Raw genomic sequence first — 17428 nt, 5'->3', positions numbered from 1 at the left:
TTAAAATCTCTCACCGCATAAAGCCTGGGAACAAGAAAAAACTCTAGAAACGTTTTACCTTCTTCCCCTATAGCGACTAGGGAGAAGAGCAAAAAACGAGAACAACGTTACCCGCTTGAACGAAACGTTTATCCTCCTCTCTCTCCCTCCGTCTCTATCTCTCTCTCTCTCTCTCTTGACTTAGAACCTGAGAGATGAGCCCAATTATATATATCGTTAAAACATATTATTTGTTAAAGGAAAAAAACTGGAAGGTTTCCCAAATAAAAAGTTCCTTTATTAGAATTAAAACCATTTAAGCTAAGAAAGAATGAACAAAACGCTAGAATCGGTTTACTCTTACTGCAACGTGAAACCGTGAAATACTCTCTCTCTATCGTAACGATAGAGCGCAAGTTGAACGTTCTGAACGTCAACAACTGCGGAGACTAAACAAAACGTTAGTTCAACTTTGAAAACAGTACGAGACTATCAAAGAAATTCTTTCAAAAACATTAAAATTAAAATAGCATAAATTCTTAACAGGAAAAACGATATGACGGGCTCAATGTTAATTAACTTCGGTTCCAAGTAAGGACCGCCTACTATTAGGAAAGGTCGCATATAAACAAACATAAAAATTAATTTTTATAAGTTTATAATAAATGGAAAGTTAATCGAAGAGGCCTATAAATGGCGGAGAGATATAAAATAAATCTATAACTTTGTTAAGCAAAATTACCAAAAACCTAAACACACTTCCGTCTAAGGGAAGGGTGGGTCATAAAAAGTGAAAGAGAGTGTATACTCTCTTCGACACCAACACTTCCGTCTAAGGGAAGGGTCGGCCTTTTTAAAAGTCAAAGAGAGTCCATACTCTCTTCGTCACCATAATAAAATCTATCCAAAACGAGTTCAAGTTTTGAAATGAAGATAAAACCCCTGCATAGCGAAAGCTCAAAACTGGAATAGTGTACTTCACCAAAAAGTTGTGAAAACAAATCCAGTTAGGGACGGCGTATTAGTAGGTCTTGCCGGAGGCACGACAGAGGAAAAATTGAGTTCTTGTTGACAAGAAGTACTTGAGTACCTACTCACAGATGGCGCTGTTGTGTACACCCCCACCTGTATAGCGATCGCTGGCGTATCCCGACCGTAGATTTCTGTCGGGCAACAGAGTTGACAGCTACATGATCATCGGGTAAGATTAATATTGAAAAACACAAATTAAAAAATTCAGACGTACAAAGACATTGAGAAATTTGACTTCTTTGCAAATACAATTCTCCTAGACAGTTCTAAGTACAATTATTGAAGTTTTGTGGAATTGCTATCATTTCAAATTAATGTACAGTACTGTATTTACCCTATATAATAAAGAACAAGTGTATGGGTATATAAATAAATATACTGTATACAGTATGTTTCTTTCCAGTCATGCTGAGTGGTAACCAATCGGAAACCACAATCTTCCACAAATTACCCAAACTGACGTGTAGTATTTAGGAAAGGTTGGAAGGGGTGAGAAGAGTTGAATCTGTGTGTGAGCGTGTGCGTGCATATCTATCTAAATATCTAGCCGTCATTTTTGGCAGGTCGCATACACTAGTTACTAATATCATATTAATAAAATCAGCTTCAGTATAAGCACATAATGAAAGTCAGGTATGGTTAGATGGTTAGGGTTAGTTTTCTGTTTTCAAAATATACTCAAAAGAGAGAGAGAATGAGCTTACCTCTTTCCTTTAGCTTCTGTATGTTGATATTAGCTCGTTCTGTGACATCTTGATGAAAACCTGTAGCTACCAGTGTGATGTCACTAGCATGTTTATGATGACAGCTCAATGCTTCAGTAAATGAAAAGTCGCCTTCTCCGACAAACAGAACAGATGATCCAGCTTCAAATTCCATCTGGGGAAGCCAAAAAAAATCAGTATTAGCTGCGTCTATCGATAAAATTGTATCCAACCAATGCATGATATAAAAGATAAGGGTTTCTTTTTTTTTTTTTGCGGATTCCAATGGTTCATAAATAACATACAGCGTAACAGTTACATGAAGCAGTAATACACCCATAATCATGGTTATGAGGTCCAAACTAATATAACAGTAGAGTTCTATTGAAATATACTGGTCAAAATAGTTTTGCAATTTTGTCAAAATATAAAATGAAATACAAAATGTTAACTTTGAACTCAATTGCACACCTGTTTAGCTGCTACTATATACGTTTTCAAAGCAATAAGGTCCCAAGATAGTAGGCTACTGTGTTATCTACTTATATAAACTGGAGCCTTTGTATATCAGCGGCAAGGTCCTCCTGAATGCATAGTAAATGGAAACCAATTAACTTAAACTTCCCCTATCCTAATCTACAAACCACGTCATTACCCACTTGCCTAACTGGAGGGAGGGGTAACACACTCTGCATAAATTCTCGGAGCCTTTGTATATCAGCGGCCAGTTACTCCCGTGTGAATTAAAAATGGTCATCAACTAACCTAAACTTTCTCCCCTAACCTAACCTACAAGCCGTGTCCTAACCGACATACCTAATGGGGAAGGGGGGGGGGGGTTTAAAGCCACCCTGCGACCTCCCTTACACTGCCATATTCTAAGTTAGCCGTAATCAATCATACAAGTGGCAGCTATCATACATACATACCCATAAATTTTCAATTGTTTAAATTGTTTTTTCTTAATTCTCTACCATAAAAATGTATCGCAAATTTAAAAGCTTTCACTATTCAAATGTTAATCAGTAAATCAACATGCCTTACCGAGTTTAGGTCTTTCAAACTTGACCTATCTCAATCACTATATATACAACCAGAAACCTGCGCTATTAGTCATTTCTATGGGTGCTTTTTTTAATTCTATGAAAATTAGTAAATTTAATTGCTAAATCTTGCATGCAGGTTTGGTTTCTCAATTACTTTGTTTACTAAATGTACTGTAGTAGTAATATTATGGTTTTTCTTTAGAACGCCTCTCCATTTTGTTTTGATTTGTTAGACCTTGTGTGATTCAATTTTCAAATGATTTTTTTGCTTTTGACATTTTCCTCTCTATAAATATGTGGAAAGCAAAATATATAATAATTATCCCCTTATCTCTTTTAATTGCTCAGTTAACATCTACTCTTAATATCATATGTAAGGCCAACTAAAAGAAATACAGACATTAATTCTTCACATTCTTCAAGGCAAATTACTCAGTAACTATATGGTTTTAATTTTTCTTGTCAGATATATGAACTATATATTTTCCAAACTGTTAACCTTGTTTTATTAATTTCTGACCATGATATATTAGTGCCGACCAGTCGTTTATGATTTCCTACTGTTGCTACCTATATCAAAACAGTTGTGGGAGATCCCATTTGGAAAGGATTTAGAGTAAGAAATACCAAAATCAACTTGTTTGTATAATTAATAATGGCCACAAATGCCTAAAAAGCACAAGATAGCCAGCTAGAAAATTATATGTATTTGGCATGAAATTAAAGCATCATGTAGTTACCTACAATCTACAGTACGTAACTTACATCAATTGGAGTTTGTTCCACTGTGGCTTGATTTGCTTACAATTAAGTATACTTGGATGGCTCATATGGATCTGACAAAAGTATATATCTCCCGCAGGGTCATGCAACATTTGAAGATTGTTCAATTTTAAGTGGTTATTTCGGTGATTTTTTTTATTTTTTAATTATGTATACGCAACAGTGAACAGGAAGTGTTAGAAGTGTTGACAGGTTTATGATAAAAAAGCAGAATGTGTTAAGAATGGGCTAGAATATTCAGTGCATGCGTAGGTAAGGGAAAATGGAGCAATAACCAGAAGGATTCAACATACAGTGATACTCCAAAGAAACCAATAACTCTAGCAGTAGTATTTCAATGGGTGGCTGGTGCCTTGACCAAGATACAACCTGCATTTACTATTGCATCCTTAAATTAATCATATTCTGTATTATTTTCATTCTTCATCATAACTCTGGAAATCTCAAGTTTTTTCTTACAACAGTATGTGTTAATAGGCCTTTGGAAAATGCAGATATTGAAAAATTCACTTCATTCACATGTGGTATATTTCACCTGTAGGGTCCTCAATATTTGCAGATTACTCAATTCAAGAGTTATAAACACTATGGCCATCCAAAAGCAAGTAAACTGCTTATATTATTTATTTCCCTTTAGTTTAATGACATAACTATGGGTATCTCAATATTTTACTTCATCGTAACAAAAAATATACTGGTATTTAACTTTAAGTCATATCACCAACAGTTTGCATGGTACATTTTTTTTTTTTTAGTACAAAGATTTTCTGTTTTCTTACATGAGCTTAGATACATGCTTCCCAATTTTTAAGTTTTCCATGCAATGATTTTTAAAAGTTTTAGCACTAAATTAATGAGCTCAACAGCCGGCATTTAAAAAACAAGCTTGTCTTTTGATCTTTTAACTGTTCTAAGTGGTTATTCTTACCTTATGCCAATGGTGTTTTAGTCCTAAAACGGTGGGTTGGGGTACTTTTCATAAGGCAAAGTATTACTATGACAACAGCCTAAAAGAGACATGGAAAGGATTCTATATATCACATAAATTGTTTGAAGGTAAAAATCAAAGCAAGTAAGGCAAAAGAACCTGGTTGGTTAAGAAAAAAAAAAGGGGGGGGGGGAATACAGAGAACAATCTATACTAAACGTTGGACTTATGGATTTTGGGCCTTGCCCTGCAATTAACACAGCAAGTTTTGCCTTGTGGCCTGACATTGAGGTAGGTAAATGTTGCCATATGGCTTGGCACTGCGGCCGGGGAGGCTACTCTGCATTAAGGTGTAAATGAGATGGGTTGCACTTGTACTTTGAGGGGAAAGTTGGAAGAGGCTAGACACCATGAGACCAAACAAGAAGCAGGAATGAAGGTACAGTAGAAGTCCTCAGGGCGTTTGAAGCTCGGGGGCTGAAGGAACAGTGGGAAGACCAGTGCCTTTACTGCACCTCACTATAAATTGGGCCTGACGGGGCCTTTTTACGAACCTTTAGTTCCACCTACACTGCACTGATGTGACTGATAGAAACAATTTACTGTTATATTATACCTCTATTAATACTATTTTTACACCATTCTGCTGTCATCATACAGAAATATTTATAATATTGTTTTCTTTACATTAAAACATGCTTTATAAGCAAGCCTTTGTATTTCATACAATTGCCAAACAGTACATGAATATGCAGCTTCCTCATGTACAGTATTACTATCGAAGCTTCCTTACTTTCTTCATAACTGGCTTTTCACTGTAGACTAGGGGAATGTTTAGAGACTGTAATATTCATAATAAGCAAGGTGATATTGAGTTGTATCCAGGTTTGAGGATACAAAAAAGGTCTGCAATTATTGCTCAAATACTAAAGTATGAAGCAATGTATCTCAACTGTTATTTGCCCACTTTCATGAAAGTGACAGAAAAAAAAATAAAGTTAGCCAATAATTTTCAATGTCTTGGGAGACATAATGCTGAAGAATACCCCCACAATCTTCCATAATAAGGTAAAGGATCTACATAATCTTGAATCCCAATCTCTCCAAGTACAATCTAGAGCTTGCTTTTCCATGCCTTACAATGGATAGATTTAAAAATGAAATTATAAACATCCACCTTGACCTTGACTACCAAAAGTTCCCCCTCACAATAACATGTTAGTGGTCCTGTTAAATTACTCATGATAGTTACAACTAGCAAAATAAGTAATCCCAAAAAGACATTACCAATTTTTCTGTTGTCCTGCTTGCATAACAAGCAACCTCTATTTTGCCATAACAAAGGGAAGTCAAACGAAAGCATATTACAAAATGCTCAAGACAAATTATTCTATTTCCACATATGTGATTAAAATAAATACAATAGTTTACTTTATATACATATATACACAATTAAATAATATATATGATTTCATAAAAAAATATATCTTTGTTCCTTGAAGTACAGAATATTATTACACATGCAGGCACAGGTACTAGAAAATAGCACTACAGTAATATATTAAGTTAAAATAAATTATATATATATATATATATATATATATATATATATATATATATATATATATATATATATGTGTGTGTGTGTGTGTGTGTGTGTGTGTGTGTGTGTGTGTGTGTGTGTGTGTGTGTATCTATCTATCTCTCTATACTGTATATGTAAATAAACATTTATTGATTTTCAAGAAAGATTATATAAAGTTCTCAAGATGGTGGCAATGATGAATATACTGTATATACTGTACAGTACAGTTTCATGATTATCTTTTTCATAAGCATGTGTAATTACAATTTCTCAGTAATTTTAAGGCTTATCTAGTTCCCGTTTAGTCTCTTATTTTTTTTAGAAATTATTGTTTATTCTCAAATACAAACATTTAAGTGGGATCAAATATTACCATAAAAAATCATATAATTTCTCAAAGATTATCATATCTATTGATTGATGATCGTTAGAAAGATTCTAAGAAACTGTTATGCATAACCTTCATAAAATATTTCCCAATATGGGAAAAACTTTGAGAAGATGACAATATTTCCAATGACAGACAGAAAACTTACATAACAACCAACCACTTTTCTTCGTAACAGCATCACTCTTGCGTAAAACAAAAACATAACTTCAGATGACAGAGAGTTGACGACACAGCATCAAATTTCTCATCGCCAAGCATACAACGTGCCCGCTCGCGCTGCTCCTCCCAGTCCTCCCAAGATCCAGATTTGACTAAGGATAAGATCAAACCAGCTTGCTCCTAAAAATTATGAAGTACAGTATTTATCAGATACAGAATACCAAAGTAAAAGATTAAAATAGTCAATCAGTAATGCATAGATGAATTTTATATCCATTATTTCATTTGATGTCTACATGATAGAATGAAACTTCTTTAAATAAAAATTTACAAAATTTAAAAACCATAATGATCTTTGACACAAAATGAAAAGGAATAATCTCCTTATAGGAATTTGATGCACATTAACTTTATAATTACTAAAAAAAAAACTCATAAAAAATAATAGCCATGGCTCTTTATATTGGCCTCATATAGGAAACCAATTACATTTCATGATTATATCACACAAAAAGTGTTAAAACAAAGGATGGTAAAATAAGCTACAAAGGAAAAATTAAACCATAGCTCATATTATGTTGTACGGGTACTACAAATCACATGCAATAGTGAATGGTATATATAAATATTTACCATATACTTATACCATTATTAACCTTGACTTTATTTTTTGCTTACATTTACCCTTCTAAATATGCAAATGTGACAGGCAACTTGAGTGTATGTGGTACTGAAGGCTTAGCACCAAGAATATCTTAAAGGACTAACTGATACTATAGGTGGTGCCATACAAGAATGTTTTCCAGCACAGATTGTTAATTGATTCCAAGAGACTTTACGTAAGATGATTTTTGACATAGGTCGGATTTTCTCCATATAAAGTGACTATATGTTCCCTATACTCATACTGAACACAAAAAAAATCTGTACTTATAACCTGCTATTACTTTATAAAAAACAGACACTTACATTAATAAGCTTCCATGTGAAGCCCAGTAATGTACAGTACAGCATTCAATCATTATTTTATGAAACAGAAACTTGACGTCAGGTTTGGAAAACCGATGTAGCGTGGATTTTATTTTTGTAGCAACACAAATGGCCTCTAGTCCCCGAAAACAGAAGTAAGAGTGATTATCATAACAAGGCCTCACAAACATCACCTGCTTGTGAAGGATGTGAGCCTCAAGGGATAGGTTACTGGACTAGGAACTTCTATTCTTTTCTCTATTCTGCCAACCTCAAGCAAAGCCTAAGACACAATGCTACATGAATACATTACTAGGTAAGGGTTATTGAAATGAATTATACTATCATACTGCTCTATAGTTCTCTTGTTTAACTAGTCTTATCTTGCCCTTATAATTAGAGTTTTGCTTTGAATATCCTCTGCAGTATTAAATATACAATATATACAAGCCACAGTACTGTATTGCAAGTATTTTTAATTGTCCTAACTCTTAATACTAGATGAGTATTGTACAAAGAAAATACACAAAGCAGCAATAAATAAATACAGTACAGTATATGTATCTAAAGTAAAAAGAAGTCAACATTCAATACTGAAACTGAAAATACTTTACCTCATCAATATTTTTCTTCAATGTTTCTTCTAACATCGACAATCTGCTAGAGAGATCTATGCCGTAATCACTAGTAACATTACTTTTTATCTCTTCTGTTATATCACTTTCACAACTGATAGAGTCTTTCAGCGTTGAATCAAGCATGCTAACAAAGTCCTCTAAGCAATCTGGTTTCACAGAACAGACATTTTCAGTGCAAGCTCCTTCCGTGTATTGTCTCCTTGGAGAAAGTTCATTTTCACTTTCTCTTTCATTGCTGTTGGAATTAGGATCTTTAGTCTCATCGATATCAGAATTAGGCTCTTCAAGACTAGATTCATCTGTTGGATCATTACGGCCTCTATTCTCAGCTTCCTTGTATCTTTTCTGTCTTCTTCTTTCCCGTGCAGAAGATTGAGGGATGCAATGGTTTCCAGGGAACTGCGAAAATTCTGGAGATTCATAAAAGCTATTCAATTCCTCAGAACTGTTAATTCTATTCTCAAGAGCTTCATTATCAGAAGATGGTGCCTTTTTAATGCGCCGTCTTCTACCAGACTGTGATCCAATTTGACCAGCAGCATTTACATCTACCTTTTCTCGACGTTTACAGTGACACTCCTTTACACCACTAGGCTTCTCTTCTATCCGAGACCTGCACTCTAATTTCATTTTTTTGGCTCAAGCCATGACGTCCTGATGGAAGGTTCCTTCAGTAGCTTCCTTGGGTATATTTAACTACAAGGATATTCCCAGAGAATTAAACTACAGGTTATCACAGAATTCTAACTTCTGGTGCGAGTACCCTAAAGGTTTCCCTCTAGGATATCGTATATCAACAGGGGACGTATGTATTAACACGCCACATAGCTATCTGCACCCCATATAAAGTTAACACTTCGATATGGAAAGGTGGAGAATAACTGGGGAGCCGTTCCACAGTTACACTCGTCCGTGGCTGATTTTGGTACTCGAAACGTAAACAAACGGGCGCCATTGCTAAATGACGTCACGTCCGTCCTCATCCTTTAGCCTGTAGCACCTTGCTTTGGTCGGATTTCCCTTTGTACGATTTTCATCCACTTACATCGCCGTTATGTCGTTACCTTCAGCCTCGCCTTCTCCTGGAAAGTTGAGTACCAGGTCCCAGTATTGTTTAAATAAGCTCCAGCCGTAAAGTAACTCCTACTTTTCGTAAAATATTGTGTTTTGTGGCGGAGCTGTGCCGATCCCGGACGCGCCATTTTATGGCGTCGCTGTTCTATTGCATGCCTTATTTAGCTAGCCAGAACAGCCTTATCCGGTCTCTTAACTAATCTATATTATTAGTTATTTAGTCTTCATAGCTAGGAATTACTTATATCGTGTTTTAGCGCTCATCTACTCGGTCGTCGTTCGACCCCATACTAGATCGCTAGCTTAGCCCCTAGGCTAGATAGCCTAGCACTTGTGTTCATGCATGATATATACCAGTGATCCTAGGTTAGTTATGAAGATTGTGGCATTATTAAAGATACTGTTAACTGTGATGTAAGTGTTTTCGCCTTCGGGCACCATATAGGGGACCTGGTTGATTATGTATCTTTCCAACCTAACCTAAATGTAGGAACCCCTATATGCTCCCTAATCCCCTGCTTGCGGGCATTCCCTCTGTGTGGCCATGCTTCCCCTTCTATATAGGGGAATCTTGTCCACAATCAGAGTATTTATCGCTTTTCTGTCTATCCTAAGGGAATGATCCCCCCTTAGGGTTGCGACCGAGAAATAAGGAACGGCTCTGCCCTTCCTCAGTTGCACCTGGTTGGGTTACTCCTCCCTCCCTGCAACTTGCGATGTGTCTTTCAGCCTACCTAGCCTAGGAGTTAACCCTCCTTCTCTAGGTTAAGCTCTGGGGGTTGATTCTGTACTTTTATAGTTTGAGACGGTACTCCTGTACCAATCTCATTCTGGTTACCTAACCTAGGTTAGGGAGCGTTCTCCCTCTCCTTGGTGGCCGTTCTTGTACAGAGCCTCCACTATGAAAGACCCCTCTTCTTCTCCCTCCCCACTATCCCTTTGGTGTAGGCTTGCCTATACATATCTGTCCTTAGTCCTACAACTCCTCCCTTGGGTGGAGTGGTAGGGCTAACTTGTTCTCCTGCTGAGCTGGCCGCTGTGGTACACATACCCTTCATAGTGTTCTATGGGGGTAGTCGCCGGCAGCGGTCCGGCCGGCGAGGGTCTCCCCCTCTTGAGTGCCCTCTGACCTTCCCTTGGGTTACCCCAGGCACCCGGCCGACTGCCGGCCCCCTTCCGCCGGATGCTATGAGTAACTACTCATATCATGAGTGCACTCTCTCCGGAGGGATGCCGGAGGGGTATGTGGTCTTACCCCTTCCATCCCTCCTTACCTTTCTCTCCATCTATCCTGGTGCCGGTCCCTTGGCGCCTCTACTGCCGGCGATACCGCCTTACCTCTGGTGACATTCTTTCATAAGATGCCCTCCTCCCTCTAAGACGTCAGCCTTCCATGTGCCGGAGGCTGCCGCCTTCTGTCGGCATACAGCCGACGTTCCACCCCTCCTTTACCTAGTAACAGCTGGCCGACCTTCGGAGCCGGCCATCGACATGCCGGCACTGATTGCCGGCGGTCTAGGTATACAACCATATACATATCCATCTTATGAATTGATCCAAGCTCACCAGGCCGTCAGCCTTCGGCTGCCGGAGCCGCTGCCTCCTGCCGGCGACCCGCCGCTGTGCTGGAGGTCGCCACGATGGTATTATACTTTAGATACTCAATGTGTCTGTCTTGATGCCTTCCATCCTGCTGGACCGGCCTCCGGCATTCCGTGGGTCTGCCGGCACCCTCCGGAGACGTTAAGGGACATTTATTTCTATTTGAACACGATGTTGTATGGATATATATCCATATTTATACATAGTTAGAATTAAATATATGCATAATATAGGCATAATTAATTTATTTCTATTTGAACACAATGTTGTATGGATATTTATCCATATTTATACATAGTTAGAATTAAATATATACATAAATATAGGCATTTTTATTAGTTATACGGCTGATCCCAGCCTGTGAATAGGATCACTAACCAAAGTTTAAAGGAACATCCAGACTTATGTCCCCTTTCTTTTACAGAAGGTACGCCTACATGGTATGGTTCCCGTAGTCATGCACGTTCGGCTACGAGCTGTCCTCGCTACTCTGGACCCATGATGTAAGTTGGTTCTAATATGTTTCCTTTTGGTATCCTTTGGCGATGATTTAATTTGATCTGGATTAATGTATGCATTGCTTATTGAGGAGAACGGTCTTCTCCTTCATCACTAATCCCCTCACTTCTTTCAGGATGATGATGAATCTCTCCGGCCTGCAAGAGAGGCTCTCCGCCGTTGGGTATCAAGGTTTAGAAGGAATGCTCCATCTAGAGGTCCCTATCTCCTCGGAGTGTCCTCTCTAAGGTTGGACGTCGACCCCATGGACGGGCAGGTAGGTGGGGATGAGTTTTGAGCCTTGAGCTTTGCAATTACCTGCGTCACCGACCAAGGACCCTCAAAGGATCCTGCTGTTCATGTTACCTTGCATAAAACCGTGACTGCTAAAAGCAACACATTCTAGGGAAAGCCAAGGGGCTATGACGGAGCTCAAAGATATGGTGGTGAGTCGGATCCGTTCAGGAACTCGGATGACTCCCCCTACAGCCCCAGGCGTATCGAAGTAACCTCCTTCGATAAAAACAACGCATAGATATTTGCCTTACATGTTCCATGTATAGATGGTACCATAACTCTGGATGGCATAGACGTCCGCCCTCTTTGGGACCTAGTATTTACTCTCAGGTACTAGAATTCCCATTCAATGGGTTCGTTCGATTGAAAGAGCATGCCTTGGTTAGGTTAGACAAGGTACCAAAGGTAACGGTATTATTTCCTAAAGGGTAGGCCCGATCTGTCTGGACCAGGATGTTGTCGGTCTGGGGGGTACGATAATTCCAAGCTCACCCCACACAATGGGGAATACGCCATATCTACAGCTGCTCTCATTGTTGCCTTGCCTATTATGGATAAATGGACAGGTCTTACTATTCAAACTGACAAAGAAGGTTCGGCCATACCGGCTCTTAAAGAGCCGGACCCCACCTCGGGGAGACCCTAGCCTCGATTTATCCCACTGAGACTTTGTTTCGGATATTCAGGAAGAACCAATCTCTGCCCTTCCAATTCGACCTACACGTTTGGTGGTCTGATCGGGTTAGTTGTGGGAAATACGTTCTGTCTGAGGCCTCTATCAGATAGGAATCGAGCAGGCTGATAGTTCCTCCTGATGAAGTAAAACCCTCTTCCCTCAGGAGGAGGTGAACAAGGTTCTACAAGATGATACGAGAGCAACCCAAAATTGCAGGAAAGGCGGAGCCTCTCTGCCAGAAAGAAGGTCGAAGACCAAAAGCAAGCTTTCTTCAAGAAGAAGCAGAGAGTTGCCCTCTACACAATGAACCGGGGTCACTGCCATCAATAGTCAGTTACCCACTCGACATCACAGTCTTCCTCTGATTCGTCGGCTATGCATCCGGATCCCCCTATGTTCACTCCCTCACAACGAGGTAGTCCCAGTAGGGGAGAGACTTTACCACTTTCAAGACCATTGGACCTTCGGTCCGTGGGCTCATAGCATAATCCCTAAAGGTTTGAAGTTGAAATGGCAACAAGGTCCTCCTCCTCCACCAGTGACCTTCTCCCAGAAATCCACTCCCATCCTGAAAGAGTACACCACAGAGTTACTCAAGAAGAAAGCAATCAAACGGGACCGATCACCGAAGTTCCAAGGCCGCCTGTTCACAATTCCGAAGAAAGGCTTGTCGGCATTGAGAGTGGACCGGGACTTGTCAAAGCTAAACTCTTACATTCTCTGCGACAAGTTCCGGATGTTGACTATCTCTCAGGTACGGACCTTACTTCCCCGTGGGGCCGTCACCACCTCTGTCGATCTTACCGACGACTATTATCATGTGCCTATAGCTCGAAACTTCTCTTCTTATCTGGGTTTCCGCCTAGGCAGGAAAGCCTTTGCGCTCAAGACATGCCGTTCGGCCTCAACATTGATCCCAGGATATTCACGAAACTGGGAGAGAACAACTCAGGAATCAAGAGATACAGATCATTGCTTATCTGGATGGTTGGCTCATTTGGGCCCGGTCGGCCATAGAAGGCAACAGAGCTACGAAGGAAGTACTTCGATTTCTCGACAACCTGTGATTTCGGGTCAATCTCCAAAAGTCTTGCCTGCAACCATCAGGCCACTTAGATTGGTTAGACATTCAGTGGGACCTTTCGAAGCACACGTCTCTCCCTTCCAAAAAGGTAAGAGGAATAGCTTCCAAGATCAAGAATTTTCTCAAACACAAACAGGTGTCCAGAAGAACCTTAGAAAGTATCATCGGTCTTCTCCAATTCACTCCAATAACAGGTCTCCTATTAAAAGCCAAACTCAAAGACATCAATCGAGTTTGAAGAAAGAGAGCTACAGTACCTGTAAGAGACAAGGTCTCGAAGATCCCCTCTGTCTTGAAAATGAGACTACGCCCATGGTCCAAACCGAAGAATTCCCACCTCCACAAGTGACATTCCATACAGGCGCGCCTCTAAGTGGATGGGGGGATTACTCCGAACATCAGATGTTTCAGGGCTCTTGGTCACCCGCCATGAAACAGTCTCATATCAATGTTCTCAAAGCCATAGCAGTGTTCTTGACCCTGAAGAGACTCTCTCCTCCGAGGTCGAGCCACATCAGAGTAGTGTCAGACAGAACAGATGTAGTACACGGTGTCAACAGGGGAGGATCCAAGTCACCCAACCTGAATCGGATCCTGGTCACTATCTTCGCCTGGCCAACAGAAAAGAACTGGTTCCTGTCAGTAACTCACCTAGCGGGAGTCCAGAATGTGAGAGCGGACTCACTAGTCAGGATGAAACCACTGGAGTCAGAATGGTCTCTAGACATAATTTCATTCCGGTGGATACTCAGGAACCATTAGAAGAAGGTTTACCTATTTCCCCCAGTGAATCTTCTAATGAGATATTTACACAAACTACGCCCTTCCGGGGGGCAGTGGCTTTAGTACCACTTCACTGGCCAAGAACAGTTGGTTTCCTCTCCTCCTCGAGTTGAAACTCCGTCCCTTCCGGATCCCGTTCCCCAAACTGACTCAAGTAATCCAAACTCACTGTGTCAGATTACTCAAGGATAGCCAAAACTCTAACTTTGTGGACTACAGGAAGTTTGCAGCTCGTAGAGACGCGAACATTGAACCGGAAAACGATCTCTTCATCGAATCAGACAAAGGGACTCAACAATTCGCCAATATGATTCGGCCCTTAACAACTAGCAGATTCCCTAAGAGTTCAGACCATACTCGTATGTCTCCGAATATAGCCATCTCTTTCTTGAGGTTCCTATTAGGCAAAGGCCTAACAGTTAGCACTTTAACCACCATCAAGTCAGCTTGGAAGAAGATCTTCCTTGTTGGGTTTAGCATTAACCTAGCTGATTCCTATTTCTCATCTATTCCAAAAACATGTGCTAGGCTTTGACCTTCGGTTCGGCCACAAAAGGACTCTGGTCTCTGAACGGTGTCCTCAAAACTTGCGCCGGACACGGACAATGAATCCTGCTCTTATATCACTCTTCTTAGGAAGACTTTATTTCTAAAGGCTCTGGCCTCAGGTGATGGAATATCAGAACTAGCTCTCTCACAAACCCGGAAAACATAGTTTTCCTCCCTTCAGCCGAAGTACTCCTTTCTCCAGACAATGCTTTCCTAGCTAAAAGATGAGGATCCGCAAATAGGTGCTCCCCTCGGAAGATGATTATTCTTCCCCAGGATTTTTTCTGTGTCCAGTCACTACTCTCAAGGCCCTTTTAGCTAGAACTGCCACCCGCTCGTCTGGCCCCTTGGTTATCAGAGAACAAGGAGGTACTATTTCCATTCACGGTATTGGGAAAAAAATCCTCTACTTCTTTAAACATACTAATCCGGAATAATTTCCCCAGGCTCATGATATACGGACAGTAGATACCTACATCAATTACTTCCAGAACAGGGACTTTGATGATTTTTAAAAAAAATACGGGTTGGAAATCCCATATGGTTGTCAAACGCCATTATCTAAATATCTTACAGGCCCTTAAATACCCGACGATGGCAGCGGGGAGCCTTTCCCTCCCCATTAATCTCTACTTCTTCCTTTCTTCCATCTCTTCTCTTCTCCCTCCTACCCGCCACTCACACCACGTCGCCACTCTCCTGGGTACTTCGTTAGCCCTATGATATTTGCCAGGTTTATTTCCTATGGTTTAACTGTTATTGTAGTTACCGTTCCTTTAATGTTTAAATATGCTTAGACATGTAAGGTTTGATGCCTTTTGCGATTCGACACTCAGTTGATTCCTTATCGTCTTAGTTATTTAGCCTTACGTTCCCTATGTCATTTGGCTAGTTGGTAATTGGACGTTTCTTACATTATTATATTATATTATTGTCGTACATGGTGATCGTATTCTCCTCATTATGTTATTACTTTATTGGGCTTGGAAGGCATTCTCTGGTACATTTTCACCGGCCGTCACAGGTCGACCCAGAAAAGGGATTTTGACGAAGGAAAAATCTATTTCTGGGGAGAGACCTGTAACGCCCGGTGAAACCCTTCCCGGTTATTTTTGTACGGACCCACCCTTTCCTTGCCAAGCCATGTGTTCTTTCAGAAGGATGACCTGGAGGGTGTTCGTGTAGGTGGCGATGGCGTGGTGCAAGTGTGGTTTCTGGGGTCTTTGTTACGGCCCTTCCCTTTGATGAAGGAGTTATCTAATTGGAAGATCCTGTGAATAGTGTTTTCACACGCCCCTGATGTATACACGACACTCACGAGGTGCTCGCGCGAGGGTAGTAACCTCTGCATTCCATGCTTTTTTTTTTCTCTGGTATATTTGGAAGATTTTTATCAGAAAAGGTAGATAGAAGGACTTTTCACCGGGCGTCACAGGTCTCTCCCGAGAAATAGATTTTTCCTTTGTCAAAATCCCTTTATTTTTACTTTTAAAGTAAATTATCTGCACATATGCTCAAGCTATCAATGCCATTGATGCAGATCCACATTTATCAAGATTTTTGGAAGACCTATGATATCTATCAGGGAATCCAGAACATATCAAAGGCATGGGAGTTGGACATTGTACACTATTTTTCCCCTACAGAGTTCTTGGCGATCTATTTTTTCCCAAAAATATGGTTTGCCATGATTATTTTCCTTCTATGTTTTCATATCTTTTGAATACAGGCAGAAAGTGCAATACAGTACTCTCAAATGACCAATCAGCACCAATATCTTGAGACCAGTTTTGAAGTCTCAAAAAATAGTGGTAATGGTATTTCTGGGCTCCGACCTGTGCCGCCCAGTGAAATGCTCCTTTAACATAATTTCTAAGGTAAAAAACTGCTATGAATTTACCAGAGAAAAAATTGTATAAGAATGTTAGGTTGAACCCAGCTCACTCACCTAATAAGGTGTCGGTATAATATACTGGGGCGTGATAAATCACAACCAGAGGTCTTGCACCATTTAGATATCTCTCAATATCCCTGTTACAGCAAGGTGCCGTTCAACACCTAACTCTGATCTCTACTACCAACAGTCCAACCCACGCCAGTGACGTCACTCCTTTTCATAGCACGTTGCTTCGCACACTGTGTTTATTTCTGTGGTGTTTTTTCTCGGTTTTTACCCAGGATTTATTCATGATGTTGGACTCTACTGTCTCTCCATCTAGGTTAAGTACCAGATCTATGAGTTTTGAGTCTTTGGAAGTAGCCTTGCCCTTAGTTTTAATTCCATCACAGTTTTTATTATTTACTGTTCGTGGCCCCGCTTCGTGGCTGCCATGGTGGCTGGCTACCTTCTCTCACTCGTTCTTAACGCCTTACAATTAGTCCTCTATACTAATTGTTTTTCGTTTCGAACCTTGCTGGGTAATATCACCGTTCACACCCTGTGTTATTTTATTATATTATGATTATGGTATTTTCGCTGTTATATCATATGCCCCCTGTGGCCGCGGGGGCATATAAAAATTAGAATAGCGCCAACGTTATCCCTGCGTGTCGTAAGAGGCGACTAAAAGGGACGGGACGAGGGGGCTGGGAACCCCCTCTCCTGTAAAAAATTCCTACGAGACATCGACAAGGAGATGGAGCTGGGGGGA

The 17428-nt window shown here is 40.1% G+C and overlaps 1 protein-coding gene across 2 annotated transcripts in view; it reads right to left on the bottom strand.

Annotated features, from left to right (window-relative positions):
• LOC137620628 (uncharacterized) overlaps window positions 1-9081 on the bottom strand; it is a 39089-nt gene extending 30008 nt beyond the window's left edge. The window contains exons 1-3 of one of the 2 annotated variants that reach the window (XM_068350927.1): window positions 8191-9081; window positions 6594-6787; window positions 1716-1890 (exon numbers count right to left, since the gene is read on the bottom strand). In XM_068350927.1, coding sequence (XP_068207028.1) covers window positions 1716-1890; window positions 6594-6650 — 232 coding nt within the window. In that variant the 5' untranslated portion in view covers window positions 6651-6787; window positions 8191-9081. Of the gene's footprint in view, window positions 1-1715; window positions 1891-2759; window positions 2912-6593; window positions 6788-8190 lie in introns of those variants that run through there. The other variant, XM_068350928.1, reaches the window with a different exon arrangement.
• Between the last annotated feature and the right edge of the window lie 8347 nt (window positions 9082-17428).

Source organism: Palaemon carinicauda, chromosome 27, assembly GCF_036898095.1.
Source record: "Palaemon carinicauda isolate YSFRI2023 chromosome 27, ASM3689809v2, whole genome shotgun sequence".
NCBI lineage: Eukaryota > Metazoa > Arthropoda > Malacostraca > Decapoda > Palaemonidae > Palaemon > Palaemon carinicauda.
The sequence above is the reverse complement of the archived record's forward strand: the minus strand, read 5'-3'. Positions and strand labels throughout refer to the sequence as shown.